Below are 23,857 nucleotides of genomic sequence, written 5' to 3' on the forward strand. Positions count from 1 at the left end.
ATATTGGGCAACCAGAAGGATACTGTCAGTGGTTTAAACGTTGACTCGAAGATATACTGCAGCGATGGAGCCGCTGGCCTGTACAACGGACTTATCTACTTTGTAACTGTTGCCTTGCTGACCAAACTGCTACTCTAAATTAGAAAAACAAGAAAGTCCTAACTTGATTATTTTCATAAAGTTTTAAAGCAAATTAAAAGAAAAAAATATATATTTTTTAAGTTTTGGATTTTTATTACCTTGTGTTCCCAATGAGGAGATTCCCTCTCTCATTTCGCCCTGGTGACCTGGTCTCCAAGAAACCCAACATCTTATAACTGCCATTGGAACAAAGATAGAGAGGAAATCCAGTTGCAACTGTCCAAGAGGGAATTTTTAGCACATTGGAAAGATTTGTCCTTTGACTTCTCTTTCTGCTCAGGGACAAGAAGTAAGTAAAGTCTTACTAATTGAGTAAAAAAAAAAAATGAAAAGTGTTTTAAATATTCTATAATTTAACTTCTAGATTGTAAGCTCTAACGAGCAGGGCCCTCTAGCTCCTCCTGTTTTGAACTGTATTGTAACTGTATTGTCTTCCTTCACATTGTAAAGCGCTGCGCAAACTGTTGGCGCTATATAAATCCTGTATAATAATAATAATCCAAAAGGAAAAAAATATGTTGGATTTTTTCGAAGGCTCTGTAATAACCATAGACAGTTTTTAAATATAATATAATTAGGTTTAGCTTATGGTATTCCTCAAGGTCACCTAGTGATTTTACTAAATGTAATAATGTAACCGCGCTAAATGTTAACAAAGGGAGCAGCAGCTATAAGTGAGACCACACAAAAAAAATATTACAAAGAGAAAAAGCTGCGCTGAAAAACTGATGATAATGAGCAGGCATACATCAACTGAATGACCAATGATGTCTAAAACAAACTTCCTGGGGCACCAAATCTCATAAACAATATAGCGACTGCAAATCACATATAATATTGGGCAATAAATGGTGCAAGTTCATAACATGAAAGAGATAAAGTCCCAAGATAAATCCACAAGGAGGTACAGTGATAGGGATGAAATAAATTTCCAGTCACCCAGTGGTCCAAGGATAGTGTCACACTCATCTCCTTACCAGAACAACAATCAAAAAAATGAATGTATGTCAACATTGCGCCCTTGGCAAGGCAGAATCTCCTCCAGCAGGTAACCAGGAATAGACCACGAGAGGAATTTCCAGTCTGGTGTCACTCGGAGTATGTTCCCATATTACCATACAAAAGAGAGGGGCTTTATTATATTAAATACTTTTGGTAATATACTGTATGTGTGCATGGACACATAGGCTAACATGGAGGGACATTTAGAGGCAAAATAAAAAAACAATGCAAGAGGCCTCTAAAAGGAGTGTTTAACCACTTAAGCCCCGGAAGATTTTACCCCCTTCCTGACCAGGGCCTATTTTGCGATTCGGCACTGCGTGACTTTAACGGACAATTGCGCGGTCGTGCAATGCTGTACCTAAACAAATTTGACGTCCTTTTTTTCCCACAAACAGAGCTTTCTTTTGGTGGTATTTGATCACCTGTGCGATTTTTTTGATCATGCGCTATAAACAAAAAAAGAGTGACAATTTTGCAAAAATAACAATATTTTTTCACATTTTCTTATATGAAATTCCCCCAAAAAAATCAAAAAATCCAAATTTTTTAAAATTTTTGGCCAATTTGTTTTCTTCTACATATGCTTAGTAAAAAAAATCACAATAAGCGTATTTTGATTGGTTTAAGCATAAGTTATTGCGTTTACTAACTAAGGGAAAGATTTTTGTCATTTTTGTTGTTTTTTTTTTTTTTAACGAGTAATTGCGGCGATCTGCGATTTTTTTTGCGGGACTGCGACATTGCGGCGGACAGATCGGACCCTTGACTGACATTTTTGACACTTTTGGGGGTACCAGTGACATTTCTACAGTAATCAGTGCTATACATATGCACTGTTACTGTAAAAATGACACTGGGAGGGAAGGGGTTAACTTTATTGGGGGAAGGAGGGTTAAGTGTGTCCCTAGGGGCGTGTTTCTAACTGTGATTGGACATGGCTACTGGTGTAAGAACAGAGATCAACGGTCCTACATAGCAGAACCGTATGATCTCCATTTTTACACAGGGAAGAATGACAGGCGGCTTTGTTTACATCACCCCCCTCCATTTCTCCCTTCACGCCGTCGATCGCGAGTGACCGGCGGACATCGGGTCCGCCGGTCAAATGCGCGGACTTGTTAGGGAATGAGCCGGGGCGGGAGCGTGCCTTCGGGGGCGCGCGCTCGCCCGCTATTGGCTCACAGGCTAGTGACGTACCGATACGTCACTTTGCCTAGCCGGGGCTGACCGCCGCAGTATATGTACTTGCGGCGGTCGGCAAGCGGTTAAAATGCCCAGTGTGCACGAGGCATAAGGAGCACTGTTGAGGAATATATTGTAAACTGAAAAAGCTTTTGTATGTATATAAAATAAAATATAATAGTATATATAATAGTATATGGCCTCATTCACACAAGGGTACTGCAGTGTACGCCCGTGCGAGAGTCACGTCTACCTGCGCAGAGTTGTACCTGCAGCCCCATGCAGGCAGTCCCATTGATGTCACCTGGGACAGGTTCACGGACGGAGCCACTGCTCCAAATTTAACCACTTGCCGACCGCCCCACGCAGATATACTGCAGCTGGGTGGCTCGACTGCGCATAATCACATAGATGTACGTGATTACATGCACGTGATTTTGGCGTTGCGTGCGCGGCCGGAGTCGCGCTCCCACTGTGATTAGACACAGCGGGAGACAGACCGCGGGAGGAGCGGGTTCGATCGCCGCCGGCCTCCCGCAATCTTTGGCAAAACTGACAGGAGAGCCGTCTGGAATGTAAACAATGTAAGACGGCTCTCCTGTCAGAGAGGCAGGGAAAGATCGTGTGGTTCAGCTAAGCTCTCTCTCTGCCTCTGCTCAATCCATTCCCCAAAACAGTTAGTAAGCACATCGAGGGAACACATTTAACCAGAGTTGTATAAAGTACTCGAAACCCATACTTGAGTAAAAGTACAAAGTGGTATATGATCTGTATACTGTAGTAGCCATGCAGATTTAATTATTAATTTAGCACTGTGCAATTTTTACAACAGAAACGGATTTGGGTGATATATTTATATATCATTTTAGGGTAAATACTTAATGATTTTTTGCTTGTTTTTATCTTGCTGCTGCACCCACCTGCAGTCAATTAGCAGCAATTATATTCTTAAATCGTATTTCAATAGATACAGCCATGTTTAGGTGACCAAGGGGCGAGGATGGGGGGGGGGGGGCGCCATAGGATTAGCTCGCACAGGGCGCCTGAACACCTAAGGCCGGCCCTGGGTTCACACCAGGATTGCACAGGAACGCGATCCACATCCCTGTGCGATTCCCCTGCATTCTCCTGCAGTGTGATATGTTAGTCCTTTCATCTGAATGGGCTGCAAATCGCACTGAAATGCACAAAAAAGTGTGCAAGCACTACTTTTAACCACTTGCCGACTGCTCACAGTATATTTACTGCGGCAGTCAGCCCCTCACAGGCAGAGCGACGTAGGTCTTCTACGTCGCTAGCCTGTGAGGCTCTAGGGAGCGAGCGCGCGCCGCCGAATGCGCGCTCCTGCACGGTCACGGACCCCCCCCGCGCGTGTGACCGGCGGACCCGATGTCCGCCGGGCACTCGCGATCGTCCTTGACAGCGGGAGAAAGGCAGGCGGCTAATGTAAACAAAGCCGCCTGTCATTCTCCCCTGTGTAAGAATAGTGATCATACGGTTCTACTATGTAGGACCGTTGATCACTGTTCCTACACCTCAAACCACAGCCAATCACAGTAAGAATCACGCCCCTAGGGACACACATAGCCCCTCCCTCTCAAAAAAGTTAACCCCTTCACTGCCAGTGTAATTTTTACAGTAACAGTGCATATGTATAGCACTGATTACTGCAGTAATGTCACTGGTAACCCCAAAAGTGTCAAAAATGTCCGATCTGTCCGCCGCAATGTCGCAGTCCCGCAAAAATAATATCGTAGCTCGCCGCCATTACTCGAAAAAAAAAAAAAACAACAAAAATGACAAAAATCTTTCCCTTTGTTAGTAAACGCAATAACTTTTGCGCAAACCAATCAAAATACGCTTTTTGCTAATTTTTTTACCAAAAATATGTAGCAGAAAACAAATTGGCCAAAAATGTTAAAAAAATTTTGATTTTTACATTTTTTTTGGGGGAATTTCATATAAAAAAATGTAAAAAATATTGTTATTTTTGCAAAATTGTTGCTCTTTTTTTGTTTATAGCGCATGATCAAAAATCGCACAGGTGATCAAATACCACCAAAAGAAAGCTCTGTTTGTGGGAAAAAAAGGACGCTAAATTTAAATTGGGTACAGCGTCGCACGACCGCGCAATTGTCCGTTAAAGTCACGCAGTGCCGAATCGCAAAATAGGCCCTGGTCAGAAAGGGGGTAAAATCTTCCGGGGCTTAAGTGGTTAAAAAAACGCGTTGCACCAAATCGCATGGTACAGCATGGTGCCCGCAAATGTACTGCGTTTGCGATCTGCATTTGGGGTGCTAACAATGTACTGACACCCCAAAAGATCGCAAAGGACGTGCGTTTTGAACGCGGTGAGTGAAACACCCATGGAACATGCCTTTCCAATACTACATTCTGGTGTGAACCGGCCTTTACAATAAAGCTTGTTGAAAAAAAAAAAAAAAACAGGAAGTGCAGCCTCTTTGTATGTGGACACTGCGGTGAGGGACTGGCCCGCAGGCGGTGAATGTTCGGTAAGACCTCCAGGATTGTTGGTATTTTTACGTATGTTTACCAAAAGTGAACAGAGCTCGGGCAAACTGAGGCCTGTGACATGCTAGTGAGCCTGTTGCTAATGGCAACCCGCCAGCCACAGCATCACTAGACAACCAAACAACTCACTGGTAAGGAAGCGTCACCATAGAAACAGGGGCGTTGTCTCTTTGCTCAGTCTGGGGACCCGTTTTCAGGTATGTTGACGTTAGCAACAGGGTCGCTAGTGTGTCACATATGGGCCTATCACTGCCAGGGGGTGTTACTATGGTCACCTTTTATTTACAGGTCTTAACTACTTCAATACCGGGGCACCTTCACCCTCTTCCTGCCCAGGACAATTTTCAGCTTCCAGCGCTGTCGCACTTTGAATGACAATTGCTCGGTCATGAAACACTGTACCCAAATTATTATTATTTGTTTATCATTTTCTCCACACAAATAGTGCTTTCTTTTTGTGATGTTTAATTACCTCTGGGTTTTTTATTTTTTGCCAAAAAAAAAGACCAAACATTTTGAAAAAAAAAAAAGTTTATTAGTTTCTGTCAGCAAATTTTTTAAATAAGTAATTTTTCTCCTACACTGATGTGCGCTGATGAGGCTGCACTGATGGGCATTGATAGGCTGCACTGATGGGCACTGTTGGGGTGGCACTAATATGCAACACCGATGGGCACTAATAAGCTGCACTGATGGGCACTGCTGGGGTGGCACTTATATGCAGCACTGATGGGCACTAATATGCAGCACTGATGAGCACTGATAGGCTGCACTGATGGGCACTGCTGGGGTGGCATTAATATGCAGCACTGATAAGCTGCACTGATGGGCACTGCAGGTGTGGCATTAATATGCAGCACTGATGGGCACTGATAAGCCTCACTAATGGGCACTGTTGGCGTGGCACTAATATGCTGCACTGATGGGCACTGTCGGGGTGGCACTAATATGCAACACTGATGGGCACTGATAAGCTGCACTGATGGGCACTGTTGGGGTAACACTAATATGCAGCACTGATGGGCACTGATAGGCTACACTGATGGCCACTGTTGAGGTGGCATTAATATGCAGCACTGATGGGCACTAATAAGCCTCACTGATGGGCACTGTTGGGTGGCACTAATATGCTGCACTGATGGGCACTGTCAGGGTGGCACTAATATGCAGCACTGATGGGCACTGATAGGCTACACTGATGGGCACTGTTGGGGTGGCACTAATGTGCAACACTGGTGGGCACTGCTAAGCTGCACTGATGGGCACTGTTGGGGTGGCGCTAATATGCAGCACTGATGGGCACTGATAGGCTGCACTGATGGGCACTGTTGGGATGGCACTAATATGCAACACTGATGGGCACTGATAAGCTGCACTGATGGGCACTGTTGGGGTGGCACTAATATGCAGCACTGATGGGCACTGATAGGCTACACTGATGGGCACTGTTGGGATGGCACTAATATGCAACACTGATGGGCACTGATAAGCTGCACTGATGGGCACTGTTGGGGTGGCACTAATATGCAGCACTGATGGGCACTGATAGGCTACACTGATGGGCACTGTTGGGGTGGCACTAATATGCAGCACTGATGGGCACTGATAAGCTGCACTGATGGGCACTGTTGGGGTGGCATTAATATGCAACACTGATGGGCACTGATAGGCGGCACTGATGGGCACTGTTGGGGTGGCATTAATATGCAACACTGATGGGCACTGATAGGCTGCACTGATGGGCACTGTTGGGTGGCATTAATATGTAACACTGATGGGCACTGATAAGCTACACTGATGGGCACTGTTGAGGTGGCACTAATATGCAGCACTGATGGGCACTGATAGGCTACACTGATGGGCACTGTTGGGGTGGCACTAATATGCAGCTTTGATAGGTGGCACTGATGAACAGTAATGGGCACTGATACGTGGCACTGATGGATGGCACTGATGGGCACTAATGGAACAGCACAGATGGGCAGGCACTAAAAGGCAGCACTGATTTGCATAACTTATGGGTACTCAGAGGTATCACTGATGGGCACTGTTGGGGCTGCATTGTAATCAGGGCACTGAGAGAGGAGGAGGATTTAGTTCTGCTTTAACTAATTCCCGACCGCCCGCCATCATTATACTTCAGTACTTTGACGTTAAATACCGGGGTTATGGCAGCAGATAGCTGCCATAACCCCAGTATTTTTTTTTTTTTTAACAGCGGGCGGTTCGCTTTAACATAAGGGTGGCCCCAGCGGCGGATTCGCCACAGGATCACCTTTATGGGGCGGCGGGAGAGGTGCCACCCCCCCCCCCTCCTCCCACCGCTTCCAGGACGTTTTTCCCACTTTCTGGACCCGCAGGTAGCGGGGAAAAACGATCCGATGCTGCCTCCTCAGAGACCGGAAGTCGAGTAAGGGCGAGATAGCCTTCACTCTACTCTATGGTCTTGGAGGACCGGAGCGGCGTCATACGTCGCTGCCTGGCAACGGAATTAAAGAGCCCGTTTTTTTTTTTTTTTTTTTTTCAAAATGAAAAAAAAATATTTTTCTTTTTTTTTTTCTTTTTTAGTGTAGAAGTGAGATGTGAGATCTTTTTGACCCCGGATCTCACAATAAAGAGGTCTTGTCATGCTTATTTCTATTACAAGGGATGTTTACAGGAATAAAAGTGATCAAAAAATGTTTTTAATCTCAATACATTTTTATTAGTATTTTTCAAGGTACAAACAAAAGAACGTGTAACATAGAAGAATCTCGCATGACACGCAGGCCAGCACGCAATACAGCGCAGAAACAGTTGTGCAAAGGGCATATACAAGATAAACAGAACATATCGGACAGATAGCCAGAGGCGCGGGACCCCCCCGGTCCACAGCCCCCCCCCCCCCCCAGTCTCTCAACAAGTATACAACCGCTTTAAAATGTCACCTATGGGGGATTTTTATGTACCAATGTTCGTCGCCATTCCACGAGCGTGACATGCTGGTATTGTATCTGTTTTTGAAACTAAATTAATGGGTTTAGTTCTGCTTTAATGAGCATTTAACCCATTGTGCGGGGGGGAGGGGAGGAGGGCGGCACTGCACGAATCATTTTTGTTCCTGCCTTGAGCTGGGCTTTACATTTTCTTTCCAGCTGGGACTTGTAGAGCATTCTGCTGAATAAAGACTAAAGCTGATAATGATCATAGGAAAAAAAAAAGATGATTGTGAAAGGGGATACAAGGCAGTTCTTGTGAAAGACGATTTCTCATATGTACCTCCTCCTCGCCTTGCAGTCTTCTTCTCTCCGCCCTGACGTCTCTATGGTATAAGGTCGGATCTGTTCCTAGATAGAGTCTTCACATCCATCTATTAACAGAGAACATCATGAAGCCTCTGGGACTCCTGCTCGCGCTTTGCAGCCTCGCTTCTACAGGTAAGATTCTGTTAGCGCTCGGGGACATCTCTGCTCTCTGCCATGACAATTACTTACACTCAATATGCTTGCAAAAGTGCAACATTTCAAAATATGTGCTCATATACATTAGGTACAGCTAGATATGTTCACAGCTGGGGGCCACAAAGTAGCTTTAGCACAGGTACAGATAGAGAGGATTATGGCTGAGGACCATGAAGTAGCTTTAGCAAAGGTACAGCTAGATATGTTCATGGTTGGGGACCATGAAAAAGCTTTAGCATAGGTGCAGCTAGCTGTTACAGCTGGGGACCATGAAGTAGCTTTGGCACAGGTACAGCTAGATATGTTCATGACTGGGGACCATGAAGTAGCTTTTAGCACAAGTACAGCTAGATATGTTCATGGCTGGGGACCATTAAGTAGCTTTAGCACAGGTACAGCTAGATATGCTCACAGCTGGGGACCACGAATTAGCTTTAGCACAGGTACAGATAGATAGGATTATAGCTGAGGACCCTGAAGTAGCTTTAGCAAAGGTACAGCTAGATATGCTCACAGCTGGGGACCACGAATTAGCTTTAGCACAGGTACAGATAGATAGGATTATAGCTGAGGACCCTGAAGTAGCTTTAGCAAAGGTACAGATAGATATATTCATGGCTGGGGACCATTAGGTATCTTTAGCACAGGCACAACTAGCTATGGTTACAGCTGGGGACCATGAAGTAGCTTTAGCACAGGTACAGCTAGATATATTCTTGGCTGGGGACCATGAAGTAGCTTTAGCACAGGTGCAGCTAGATATATTCACAGCTGGGGACCATGAAGAAGCTTTAGCACAGGTATAGCTAAATATGTTCACAGCTGGGGACCACGAATTAGCTTTAGCACTGTTACAGCTAGATATGTTCATGGCTGGAGACCATGAAGTAGCTTTAGCACAGGTGCAGCTAAATATGTTCAGGGCTGGGGACCATGAAGTAGCTTTAGCACAGGTACAGCTAAATATGTTCAGGGCTGGGGACCATGAAGTAGCTTTAGCACAGGTACAGCTAAATATGTTCAGGGCTGGGGACCATGAAGTAGCTTTAGCACAGGTACAGCTAAATATGTTCAGGGCTGGGGACCATGAAGTAACTTTAGGAAAGGTACAGCTAGGTAAGATCATGGCTGGGGACCAAGAAGTAACTTTAAGGTGTAGCACAGGCTCAACTCACAGGATTCTTGAACAAGACCAGTCCATTGCAGATTCTTGCAATATAACCCATTATCCAGTCTAAAGGGTGCTGAGGGCAAGCCGCTCCCCTCCTCACAGCTCACAGATCCATTCCCCTAGGAGGGAAAAAGACAATCTCCTCAGGGCTACAGACTATTTAACAGCATCCCAGCCACCAACTGGACACACCTTCCCCCAGAGATTGGCTAGGCCCTGCTCAATATGCAGGCTGGTAATTTGAAGTCTCCTTCCCTAAGCTCTAGAAACTTCTTCTAAAGGCAGGAGGAAACAACCAAACTCCCAGTCTGTGAAGCTCTAAACAGACCAGAACAAACAATCTCCGCTCCTCTAGTTAAAGCAGGAGCCAAGAACTAAATTTGCCTTGCAGCCTAACTAGGAGGGAGTTACACTGGGATAAAATGTAGGATAATTTATGTAAATGTACCGAATCCATTACATTTACAGAAAGGCTATTAAACTTTTTCCATGTTGGTACTATACCCCCCCCCCCCCTTTACCTCCATTCTTTCATTCCCACTGCACCTAGCAGAGATTTTAGGAGATACTCCGCACCAGGAGTTCCAGGTTCCCTCATACATATTTTCTCAAATTGTTTTTTATTTGCCCCAATCTCGGGAGCTTCCTATCACACTGAAAGACTTATCCACGCATTTTCTGTAGCTAGCTTGTGGTTAATTGCTTTGAATTGGAGATCATCCAGTGTTCGTTCTCCCAAATTCTCTCTGATATTGACTCAGTCATGACAATGGTGCGTATTTTTCATACACGTCATGATTCTATGCCTCAATTTTCTCCTAACTGGGATGCTTGGATCTCTAAGTGCAATCATTTTTTTTTTTTCCCAATTTTATATTTATTTTATTTGAAAAAGAAGAGAACAAACAAAAAAAAAATCAAATCATACAATTTCCAGTAAAATATAAATAACAAAGGTAATAATAACAACAGATCAGGGCAGTAACCCCCTAAATACAAAACCTAAATAATTTAATTTTGATCAACATAGGTAAATAAAAAAAAAAAAAAAGGGGGGGAGGTATTGCTCAGGTGCTGAGAGTAGAAAATGCAAAGACAGGATACATCCCTTGAATGATTAAAAGCCCGTACACACGATAAGAAAATCTGAACGGAAATTTCGTCCGACTCCGACTTTTCGGCTGACAAAATCCTGATGTGCAGGCTATAAAATTTTTGTTGTCCGTAATACAACGTCTGATTTTCGTCTCATTAGTACAGATTTTGACGGAAAAAAATCTTAACCTTCCTAGCGGTATTCCCGAGCGTGACTCGGGGTTAGATTTTAGAGCCAAAAGCGGTAACCCCGAGTCACACTCGGGGTACCGCTAGGAAGATCGCTGGATCCTGGAAGAGGTTTTACTTACCTTTTCTCCGGGATCCAGCGAAGAATGCGGGTGGTATGCGGTGGCGGAGCTTCCTCCCAATCGTCTGCGAGCCCCGACTTCCGTCTCCGGCGACGTGACATCCGCCGGGGGTGGAACCGGCGGCAAATTCAAATGTAAAACACACCAAACACACTGATACCATTCAAAATAAAAAGAAAATAAAAAATCACATTACATTGCCCCCCAGTGCCCTTTCCTGCAGTTTTACTGTACTTTTTATGTAAATATATGTATATGTATATATATATATATATATATATATATATATATATTTATATATATATATATATATATATATATATATATATATATGTATATATATATTTATATATATATATATATATATATATATATATATGTATATATATGTATATGTATATATATATATATATATATATATATATAGAATTACATGTGTGTATATATATATATATATATATATATATATATATATATATATATATATATATATATATATATATATATATATATGTATGTATGTGTATATATATATATATACGTAATTCTTGTGAATGAGCAGCCCAAACCAACTGTATACATTATATATACATATATATATATATATATATATATATATATGTGTGTGTGTATATATATATATATATATAATATATGTATACATAATATATGTATACATATATATATATATATATATATATATATATATAATAAATGTATACAGTTGGTTTGGGCTGCTCATTCACAAGAATTACATGCAAAATAATGGTACCGCTTTCAGCACCTAAAATCCAAAAGAATCATACCGCCAGGGAGGTTAAGAGCAAGACTAGGCATGCTCAGAGACGAAAGAACACATACAAAGCAATCCAACACATGACATCACTTCTGAAGTAGAATTCTGTCGTACGGGAAAATTTGTATGAAAAAAACCTCTTCACTTTCCACATCAGACTAGCATGCCACAAAAAACGGACGACAGATCTTTCGATAATCTGATCGTGTGTACGGGGCTTTAATAAGACCCACAACAATTAGAGCCCTTCCCTCCTCTAAATAGATAAACATATTCCATAAGGACCAGAATTTCATATATATCTCTAGTTTTTGCCGAGCTGTCAAAACCAAATCTTCCATCTGGTTCAACTCCTCTACTTTCCTAAGCCACAGCCCTACTGTAGGGGGCTGTGTCTGTTTCCAAGTAAGGGGGATACAAGACTTGGCTGCATTCAATAAGTGACCAAAAACAGATTTCTTATATATTTCAACAGGAATTTTAGATATATGCAACAGGAAGAAAGCCGGATCATCCGGAATATTATATTCAGTACATTTTTTAATTATCTTCCTAATCTCGCCCCAAAAGCCCCGTATTTTAGAGCATGACCAAAACATATGTAGCAATATCCTACATTCCTCCTGATAATGCCAACATCGATCTGAGACATTCAGAAAACACCTATGAAGGAGGAATGGAGTCTGGTACCACCGGGGGAAAATCTTAAAATTTGTTTCCTGTACTTTCGTAAGAGGTAAAGATTTTAATGTAAGGAACAATATATTGGTACTTTGTCTTTGCGTAAAAGTTCTACCCAGATCTACCTCCCATTTCCTCAAGAAGGGTGACTGGTAATCTTCGTGTGGCTGAACCAACATAGAGTAAATCTTTGAAAGAGTATGGGGAAGTGGGCCTGACTCAGTACAGTATTTTTCCAGTGGGGAAAGACTACGGCCATAAACATCTGGGCAGTAGTATGTAGAAAGTGGCTTACAGGAAAACAATTATAAAGTTCTATCTCCGTGGTACCGCACTCCTCATATTGTACACAAATACAATCCCACAATTTCTGACCATTGTTGGAGATGCCATCAACCTAAAGCCGATCTTTTGCATATTTGGTGGACATGTCCTACCATACAAACCTTCTGGAATAAAGTCCATGACCTAATCCAGAAAATCACCTCAAGTACTTTACCTTTTACTTCTGAACAATTTCTCCTCCATCATTGTCTCTCCTATAACCCACTTTATTTTAAATCACTTTCTATGATGTTAATTAACGCAGCCAAGATGTGCATACCTAAACTCTGGGGAACAACAAGACCCCCTTCTACACGAGAATGGTACACCCGCATCAACAAAATCGCTGAAATGGAAGAACTCATATCCATTTCATCAGACAACCCAGATAGATTTACTACCATTTGGTCCTGTTGGACACACTTCAAATCTTCCCCTGAATACCTACAGACCTACCAATCCTGATAACAAAAGCACTTTTACTACTATTGCTCGTCTCCTAGACAATTAACTTCATCAACTTAAAGATATATCACCAGATATGTCTCATACCATCACTATGTGCACTAATTTCTACCAACTCTGATTGTGTCAACGTTATCATCCTTGCACTGACTCCTCTCCCCAAACCCTCCCTTTGTCTTCCTGTCCCCTCCCTTACATATCCCTACTTCCTACGTTTTGATGTCCAATCCGATACAAGGCTGGAATACCCCAGGTGTTGGTGCTGGTCACTAACACCCTTTCATCCACACTTTCTAACAATATGGTACTTAATTGATACTCATCTCTGAATTACTTCCTCCTTAATACAATATACTAACTGCTCCAATTAGTTTGCAGTCATGGGCTATATACTCTTCATACGTTAACCTCATTCGGATTTGGTGAAGAACCCATTGTTTACTTATTTACTTTGTTCCAACTGACAAGTCGCTTCCATATGTTCTTTTCCTTTATTCCTGTACAAATATTTTGAACTGTTCAATATGTCAATATGTAAATGTCTTACATTTATATTGTTATTTCAGAAATGTTACCAAACCTTGTATTCTCTAATTTGCTAATCGAAATAAACATGTTTGGAAAAAAAAAGAAAGTGGCTTATTTGAGCAGCTCGCCAGAAGTCCAAATAATATGCGCCTGTTCCAGACATCAAAGCTTTTAATGTAGGCCAGGACCCTGATATCACAAAACGAGAAGCCTGGTACAGTCTTGAATCAAGTAACGTACCAAAGGCTCCTTTCCTCAAACCCGGAGTAAAGCACAGATTACCCAAGATGGGGAACAAACGGGGATTCCACAGAGGACAGCTTACCATTGGCAAACAGCCGATAATATATATGTGTCTTAGGTCCTATAAATGGGTGTGTTTTAAGGGCAATGTAAACACAAATATATCAGCGCAAGCATGGGATAAAATAAATAAATTAAATGAAAAATTTAAAAGCAGCTGACACCAAGGTAAAATAGATAAAACCCAATGTGAAAATGATAATGTAAAAGTGCAGCGTTAAAAAGGTAAAAAACAGATCAATAGATAAAAACAAGAGTCTTTGAATGGCACAATCAATCTTGAATAAATAAGGAAATAAAAAGTCCAATAGAGGATTCCAATGAAAGTGCTCAGTGCTGAAATGACACACAGGAAAAAAGAAGAAGTCCCGTCCACGGACGATACGCGTGCGGAAGGGGGAGGAGATCCTGACGTCACTCGCTGTCCCTGTCGGCAGAGCGGTCTGCTCTGTCCGAATATCAGCTGTGCTTTTTACACTGCTCGTGTTTTATCTGCTTACAAGTAAGAGGCTGTCCATTTATTATCAATAATTGTCATGTTTAAACAATAATGCACTATGATCTGCCCCCTCTTTATTCTTTATGGGGACCATTGTGATCATAACCTGAGACGATAGGATGTCCTCTGAGATTGCTGTCCTGGTCAGGAGATTCTCATTGCTGGGAGTGTTTTAAGGCTGTTCATTCACAGTCCTCAGGTGAGAGGCTAGCATCTCTGGTGAAGGATTGCACCGATTGAAAGCACCTTTTTTCCTGTGTGTCATTTCAGCACTGAGCACTTTCATTGGAATCCTCTATTGGACTTTTTATTTCCTTATTTATTCAAGATTGATTGTGCCATTCAAAGACTCGTGTTTTAAGGGCAGGCAGAAGATCCCTATAACATCACGGGGCCCTATGCAACAGCACGTAACTCTGCGCTTGTTCTAAATTTGGCCAAAATTTTAAATCTTCATGTCGCCACCAATCAATCAAACGGCCCAAATGGGCTGCCAGATAATATCTATAAAGATCAGGCACCGCCAAGCCACCAAGGTTCAACAAAGACCTCCCAATCCTTGGGTGTGTATACGCCCAAATAAACCCAGTATGCATATGTTCTTTTAAAATAGTACTAGGGTAAAGCAATAGGTAGGGTTTGAAACAAGTATAAGAACTTTGGTAAAATACTAATTTTGATGATGTTATATCTCTCAAACCAGGAGGTGAAGCCCCAGGTGCCACTTTTCCAACAACTTGTGTACTCTATTTAGTAGTGGCAGGAAATTTAGGTCGAATGTATGTGAAAGGTCTGCTGGAATAAGGGTACCTAGATATTTCAAGGCTCGATCAGACAATTTAAATTTGAAACTAAAGCTCCGTACACACGTACCGATTGTCGGCCGTAAATATTCGGCCGACGACCGATCGGCCGATTGTAGGCTTGTTAGTATGATGCTTCCGACAGCCGACAGCGCATTTTCAGCCAAACAGAATCTGTCGTGCAGACTTTAAAAATTTTTTTGTCCGTCACCAGAAAGGCCGATTGTTTGTCAGTCAGTACAGATTTCGGCCGACAGACAGCAGATTAGCAAGACTGGGCATGCTCAGAAAAGAAAAAAGACAAGGAAAGTTAACCATCACATGACATCACTTCTGCAGTCGGCTGTTGTTGGCCGACAAAATTCGTGTGCAGTCTTTTGCAGTTTTCAACAGACACGACAGCCCTGGACAAAAGACGGCCGATCGTTCGGCCGACGATCAGTACGTGTGTACGGGGCTTAAGTTTCAAAGTTCGTAGCTGGGAGGTGGAGATCACCACCCCCATAGATATATGGATATAGCTATTCACATAGCATATAAATGTATCCTATGTGATCAAGGCAAGGTCAAACATTTCTCAGCTACATTCCCTGCAGATTGAGATTGTAAAAACAAAGAATACTCCAATATGTCCATCAGATGGTACCAAAGAGCATTCTTTCCACCTAATGACTGTCAACGCCATCTAGTGGCCATAATAGGGTGAAAAAAAAGGGGGTGTCAATTCATAGATCACTGCAAGTGACCCTCATCCAAAGTGACTATGTGTATATATAAGACCCTAACAGGGAGGAATGAGAAAGAAAATACTTAAAAGGGATCTTCATCCACAGTGACAATGTAAACATTAACCCGCTACAGGGAGGAAGAGGGGAAGGGAGGAAAGAAGACCTAATCATACTATAGGTCATAACATTTAACATGGTCAAGATCAGCATCAATATGTTCCATCCAATGATCACAATTCAATATCCCCCAATCGGGAATATAGCCAGAGGCCAACCAAGTATAATATCAATATAATTTGGGCTATAGGCAGCCTAATAGCCAGAGGCCAACCAAGTATAACCAAGTATAATATAAATATAATTTGGGCTATAGGCAGCTTAATAAGGGTTAATGATTAACTAAACATCCATGCTAATTGGGGCCATTTCCCATACTAGAATGCGACATTGAGCACATTGGGTATCCAAAGTACTCAGCAATGTAGCAGTAGATTCTGTAGTTTGCATGATAACTATGCAGGCCCCAAAAAAAAACAAAAAAATAAGATAATTCACATAGCTATATCCAAAAAATTGCATATACATTTATCCTAAGTGATTAAGGCAAGATCAAACATTCCTCAGCTACATTCCCTGCAGATTGTGTAAAAACAGAGAATACTGCAATATGTCCACCAGATGCTACCAAAGAACATTCTTTCCACCTATGACTGTCAACGCCATCTAGTGGCCATAATATAGTGTAAAAAAAAAAAAAAAAAAGCATTCATTAGTTAATACTCAGTTCAAGTTGGCAAATAAAAAGTAGCCAACATACAAGGCCTTTTGGTGAAAAACATAAACTATCCATAATCCAAAGGGAGAGGTATAAAAAATATCATACCTCACAGGAGATGGTACAATAAACCTCAGCCATGTAATACCCTGGTTAAACCTATCCATACGATGGAGGAAGTTATGCAACAGTACACGTCTACCGGTCTATAAACTATTAACACTCCCGCGGTCCATCCAGATTATCAGCCCCAGACCTGCGTCTAGCCCTAAATTGATGTTCATGTGGGTGCTGCTAGAGGGACATAGCTCCCATACGACCCAAAATCCGTGGGAGTAACTGGAGCCAATTTGGGATATATAAAGGATCAATCTCCATAAATGAAAAAAAAGCCGGTAGGTCAGCTTGTGAGCGGAGAAAGAAGGAAGTCATACCTTTCCGTATCATAACCGAAATTGGAAATCGCCATCTATAGGTATGTCCCATCTGGCATACCTGCTCCAATACTGGGCAGAGGAGACCTCTGCACTGCAGTGTAGCTTGGGAGAGGTCTGGTAGTATCTTGACTTGTGCCCCATCAAAATCCACCAGACCTGCCTCACATGCCATCCGGAGTATTGCCTCCTTATGCACATAATAGTGAAGGCGACATACCACATCCCGAGGCCATTGGGCCAAATCTTCAGACATTGGGTCTGAAGATTTTGGGCCCAATTCCCTATGGACCCTATCAAACGCCATATCAATGGGCCGGGTATCCCCCAGGACCCTGTGAAAGATAGCCAAACCTGTGTCTCGGAGGTTCTTCTGTCCTGTAGCTTCGGGGAGACCCCAGAACCTCATGTTGTTAATGTGACTCTGGTCTTCCAGGTCCTCCAGGTGTAACTGCAACACTAAAGCTGTCTCTGCTTGAGAATCTTGATCCCTTTCCAAGGCTGCCGCCTGCTGTTCCAAAGCCATGGTTGAGTTTTCATCCGCCATGAGACAGTCCGACAGCTCCCGCACCTCCATCCAAACTGATTGAAGCTCTCTATGGTGGGCTTCCTCTACTCTACAAATGAGAGCCTCTATATCTTCCCTCATCCGGAGCACTTGTATAAGAGTACATAGATCCCCCTCACTCGATCGAGGTGATAAGCAGCCAGTCTGTGAAGCAAAGGATTGCTTCTCTGCTGCTAATGCCTGCCGGGCTTCCAAAGCACTATCCAAACCGGCTGAAGATGTAGGCAAGTCCGAAGTTACCTGTAGCAATGCTAACCCGGTTGCTTGATCTCTTGTATACTCCATTTCTTGTGTGCCCTCGGAAAATACTGCTGGATCTCGCTCTTAGGTCCACTGCTTTTAGGTGCCTTGCAAGATGTCTTAACCTTCCGCTTCTTAGTCCATGAAGTGTGATTGGTCAAAGACTGCTGGAGGGCTGGGAGCTCAGGTGCTATGTGTCTTTACTTGGCCATGTCCAGACCACAACCCCCTCCTCCCCCCATGATTCCTTTTCAAGTGGTGTTCAGTCGCAATCAGTTTTTTTATGAAATATTTTTACAATTTATTTATTTTTGATACTACTTTTCGCTACCATGTACATAAGAGGTCACATGCTTTGGCAATAGTTTTGATTTGTATTCCATCTTAGGTTCTCTGGTATTTCCATTTACCGAGCTTCTTCCAAAATGTTGCACTATTATGTTTAAAAAAAACTAAAAAATATGCCTGTACTGAGATTGAGATTGTCATTGCTGAGCTTCTTCTGAAAATGCTATTTACTAATAGGGAGAAAAGTCCTGCATAGTCCATCTGCCAAGCGGCAGCAGTGTTGAGTTAGCAATCTGGATTTGCTAACGCTTTCCATCAAAGTGGCCAAGGGTACCTTCCCTGTTCTCCTTACTGCAGGAGTCGTAGTCAAGTGCACACATACCTGTTGTATGAAGCCATTCTGTCATCCTGGCTGCTCCTGTTCTCCTTGCCCAAGGTCCACACTCCATATACCTGAGGATATTTTGTAATAAAGAATTGTCCACCCCAGTTGCTTTTCCTATGCTTTACTTGAACCACAACAAGTGGTATAGGATTGTAAATATGGGATTGTATGGTTGGGTTTTCAATACTGTTTTTTTTTTTTTTTTTCTGGTTGAACCGGATGGACTTGTGTCTTTTTTCATCCTGACTAACTATGTAAGTTGTTCCATAGCACAGCCCATTGTCAAGCTTCTTTCCGTCCATCCACTCCAGCACATCTTACCACTTCAAGAACCAGGGGGTGTCCAAGTGCCAGAGTTCTTCAACTACACACAGGAATTCAGTTCCCTTCAAAGAGAAGCTTCTAAAGGCCTACCCTAGAGGGGCTTCTACTCAGCCTTCTTTCAGTCTACATGATGTCCACCTGAGATCAACTCTTTCCACACATCTCGGAAGCTCCACCCCAAACATAAATCATATAGACAACAAGATGACCCACCCATATGACATACCCCAGACCCAAGATCTACACTCCATATACCTGTGAAAAGGGGGGGTTGGTACCTCAAGCCAAGTTAAGTGGGATTGTATACTATTGTTACAGAAATGGTGACAATACCCCTTGAAAAAGGGTTATTTTTAGCCGAAACGCGTAGGATAAATAGGAATCATCTCTGAGCAAACTTCCAAGCAACAGCATGGAGGGACAGAGACAATTTTTCCTACAATAATGTCACCGATTGACACATGTCACACTACCTCTTATCTTTAAGCACCACTTCACTTGGGTCTATAACCCACCACTAATGAATATGCTAAACATCTTGTATGTTTGATGTAACAATTTTTCTATTAAATACAACATACGTTTTATTTTGCCTCAAAAATCCCACTTAACTTGGCTTAAGGTACCAACCCCCCCATTTCACAATTTACCCAGGGATGAAGGCAGACACCTACCCTTCATAAGCTTAATAGAGGTCAAATCTAACCCCACTCCATATGTCCAAGGATATTTTGTAATAAAGAATTGTTTACACCAGTTGCTTTTCTTATGCTCCTTGAACCCCAACAGGTTGCTCCAAAACACAGCTCATTATCAAGATTCCTTCCCCCCCACCGTCCACCCCGCCCCCATCCACCCCGTCCAGCTGCTTCAAGAACCAGAGGAAGGGGGGTTTACACACTCTTTCCAAGTGTCAAAATTCTTCACTACAATTGGGAATTTAGGTCCCTTCAAACAGGAGCATCATAAGACAGACAGTGGAAGAGCTTCACCTCAGCCTTCTTTCAGCCTATATGATGTCCATCTGAGACCAACTCTTCCCACACATCTCAGAAGCTCCACCCCAAACAGCCATCATATAGCCAACAAGATGACTCACCCCCATGACATACCCCTAGGCGGGACTTAACTATGCAGAGGCTTAACCCCTGCTTACAAGTGCATCTCGTTCTCACTCCAGGCTTGACTATGTGTATTTTGGAAGTTGATATGTAGAATTGTTGTTAGATTAGTAGAAACAAAGATACTATGTTTTATTGACATCGTACTTGGGACTGAAAACTTTATTCATCCCCATCTGTCTTGCAGTAAAAAAAAAAATTGACAAGGTTTTAACCATTCTCTACCTCACACAAAACCATGTAGTGATAACCACCAGAGGGGCCACTGGAAATGTACAAGGTCCCCTTCACCTGCTCATTGGCTGCCTGCCTGCCCTGTATTTAGTTCCAGAAGCACATCGACATACTCAGACTCCAGTCCAAGTGTATTTTTAGAGTTTATTGCAGCTCTTGAACAAAATTCAGGGAGGAAATTTGAGGGTGCAGGATACCCTAGGCCAGGGATCCTCAAACTACGGCCCTCCAGCTGTTGCAGAACTACACATCCTATGAGGCATTGTAAAACTCTGACATTCACAGACATGACTAGGCAGGATGGGAATTGTAGTTCCTGAACAACTGGATCGCCATAGTTTGAAGACCCTTGCCCTAGGCTCATGAATCCTAGAAGATAGCTTCCTGAACGTCTTTGTTCCAGCAGTGTTGGGCCCTATAATAGCAGCCTCCAAAATAGAGTAAAGAGGGGGCACCAGTAAATCTGAGACCCTATAAGAGCAGTCACAATCTTTTGTAGGAGCTTCTGGCATCCCACCCTCAAGAAGTACTTGCACACTTGGAACTTCAAGCAGAAAGGTCCCCCACTTCTCCTGCTGAACTTCCACAAGCAAGTTTCCTTCAGGCAAGTCTTTTTTTAGGCCCTCAGCCCAGTGGTGTATTTTAGTTTTGTGCTGCCCTAGGCAAGACTAAAATTGGGCGCCCCCTCCCCCTCCTATGTAAATGTGCCCCACTCCTTCCTTTTTAATGGATGTGACTCCCTCCAAAATTGAAGGACTACAAGTCCCAGCATGAACCCCTGAGACCTCACGAGGGGGGGGGGGGGTGAGTGGGGGTTGGTGAAGGAGGGAGAGAGAGGGGGGATGAGAGAGAGAGAGGGGGGATGAGAGAGAGAGAGGGGGGATGAGAGCGAGAGAGAGAGAGGGCAGATGAGAGAGAGGGGGATGAGAAAGAGAGAGGGGGTGTGAGAGAGGGGGAGATGACAGAGGGGATTAGAGACAGAGAGAGAGGGGGTGAAGAGAGAGGGGGATGAGAGAGAGAGAGAGAGGGAGAAAGAGAGAGAGGGGGGATGAGAGAGAGAGGGCGAATGAGAGAGAGAGGAGTGAGAGAGGCAGCTCTAGCAATTAGTGGCCAATAGAGTCTAAGGTGAAGGGGGACTTTTTTGACGCCCCCCTACAAAGTGCTGCCCTAGGCCTGGGCCTTGTCGGCCTAGGCCAAAATACAGCACTGCCTCAGCCCATAGCACATGCTAAGGTCTACTAGTAGTAGCTTCCCTGGAACTCTCCCACAAGCCCCCTCCCAGGAAAAAAGCCCCAGGGGAAGACATCTCTGCTCTGATTCTCCCAAATATTTATCTTCTCCCCAGGCTCACCTTTTGGGCCAGCATCCCAGGGATTGTCTAAGGTTAGATAACTATCCTTGAACCAGTAACTGACCCTACCACACTATTTCTGTAACATTCTTCCAGAAGCAGGCAAAAGCAATCAGCCACCAGGTTTAGGGGTAAACCTGATCAGTCCGAAAAAGTAATTTGGAATTCAGCTGGCTACAGCAGAGCTATATACTAAATTTAGTCAGTCCAGGGCAGGGGCCCTGCAACTAACAAAAAAATAATCCTATAGTAATACTTTAAATTAAAATATATGTATATAATTATTCTCTTTTTGAACACCAGGTTTCTGCATCTCATGCAAAAGTTGCTGGCACATGCAGGGCTCCCCGTGCAATGGAGTACCCGTGACCTGTGCATCAGATCAAGTTTGTGTCGCTTCCTACACTCTTATAACAACAGGTATAATAAAATGCATAATAATTATATGTATACTAATAGGGGGGTCACTGAATATCTGTGAAAAGAACAGGGCTGCATTCAAGTATAATTACTATTTAAGTATTTTCTGCATCAATATAGTACTAAAATATTACACAGCAGTCACACAGTTTATAGAACTAATCGCATTATCCTCACCCCCGAAGAGCTTCCATTCTAATGGTATAAATAGATATATGTCTCAGATAGATATTTTATACTTTAAACACGCAGATATTCATATTTATATTGCTTTGTATAAGAGTAATGTGTTGTAAAGCATTTATAACGTTTTTAGTACGTTTCAAGCAGATTTTTAGAAACCTGTAGAGCAGGGGTCTCCAAACTTTTAGGTAAAGGACAAGTTTACTGTCCTGCAGACTTTGGGGGGGGGGAGGGGACTGTTGCCAATGGGAGTAAACAATTCCTGATCTTTGGTGTTAGGGAGAGAAATAGTGCCCCAGCATTGGTATAATTGGTAGGAATAGTGTCTCATCAATGGTGTCAGTGGGAGGAATAGTGCCCATCATTGGTGTCAGTGGGAGAAATGGTTCCCCATCATTGGTATTAGTGGGAGGAATAATGCCCCATCATTGGTGTTAGTGGGAGGAATAATGCCCCATCATTGGTGTCAGTGGGAGAAATGGTTCCCCATTATTGGTATTAGTGGGAGGAATAGTGCCCATCATTGGTATTAGTGGGAGGAATAGTGCCCCATCATTGGTGTCAGTGGGAGAAAGGGTTTCTATTGGTATCAGTGGGAGGAATAGTGCCCATCATTGATATTAGTGGGAGGAATAGTGCCCCATCATTGGTGTCAGTTAAAGGAATAGGGTCCCATCATTGGTATTAGTGGAGGGAATAGTACCCCATCATTGGTATTAGTGGAGGGAATAGTATCCCATCATTGGTATTAGTGGGAGTAATAGTGCCCCATCATTGGTATTAGTGGGAGGAATAGTACCCCATCATTGGTATTAGTGGGAGAAATAGTACCCCATCATTGATATTGGTGGAGAGAATAGTGCCCATCATTGGTATTAGTAGAGAGAATAGTGCCCCATCATTGGTATTAGTAAAGAGAATAGTGTCCCATCATTGATATTAGTGGGAGGAATAGTGCCCCATCATGGGTGTCAGTTGAATGAATAGGGTCCCATCATGGTATTAGTGGAGGGAATAGTGCCCCATCATTGGTATTAGTGAAGAGAATAGAGTCCCATCATTGGTATTAGTGAATAGTGTCCCATCATTGGTATTAGTGGGAGGAATAGTGTCCCATCATTGGTGTCAGTTGAAGGAATAGGGTCCCGTCATTGGTATTAGTAGAGAGAATAGTGTCCCATCATTGGTATTAGTGGGAGGAATAGTGTCCCATCATTGGTATTAGTAGAGGGAATAGTGTCCCATCATTGGTATTAGTGGGAGGAATAGTGTCCCATCATTGGTATTAGTAGAGGGAATAGTGTCCCATCATTGGTATTAGTGGGAGGAATAGTGTCCCATCATTGGTATTAGTGGATATAATAGTGTCCGATCATTGGTATTAGTGGAGAGAATATTTATTGAAAGATAAAACAAACTGTGTCATACATCATACTCACAAACACATGTAGTCAATACGCATGTCAAAGCACTGTATGGGTAGATCTCCTCGAGGACATGGACTCTTCCAATACTGCAAGGAGGTCAGAT

General features: G+C 42.9%; 1 protein-coding gene across 1 annotated transcript in view; it reads left to right on the forward strand.

Annotated features, from left to right (window-relative positions):
* The first annotated feature begins 8,180 nt into the window (after nt 1-8,180).
* LOC309567894 (phospholipase A2 inhibitor NAI-like) overlaps nt 8,181-23,857 on the forward strand; it is a 30,700-nt gene continuing 15,023 nt past the window's right edge. Inside the window, exons 1-2 of the mRNA XM_082273409.1 lie at nt 8,181-8,276; nt 22,028-22,144. Of these exons, the coding sequence (XP_082129535.1) occupies nt 8,228-8,276; nt 22,028-22,144 (166 nt within the window). The 5' untranslated portion in view covers nt 8,181-8,227. The remainder of the gene's footprint in view (nt 8,277-22,027; nt 22,145-23,857) is intronic.

This window comes from Pelophylax lessonae, assembly GCF_965119305.1.
Source record: "Pelophylax lessonae genome assembly, chromosome: 12".
Lineage (NCBI taxonomy): Eukaryota > Metazoa > Chordata > Amphibia > Anura > Ranidae > Pelophylax > Pelophylax lessonae.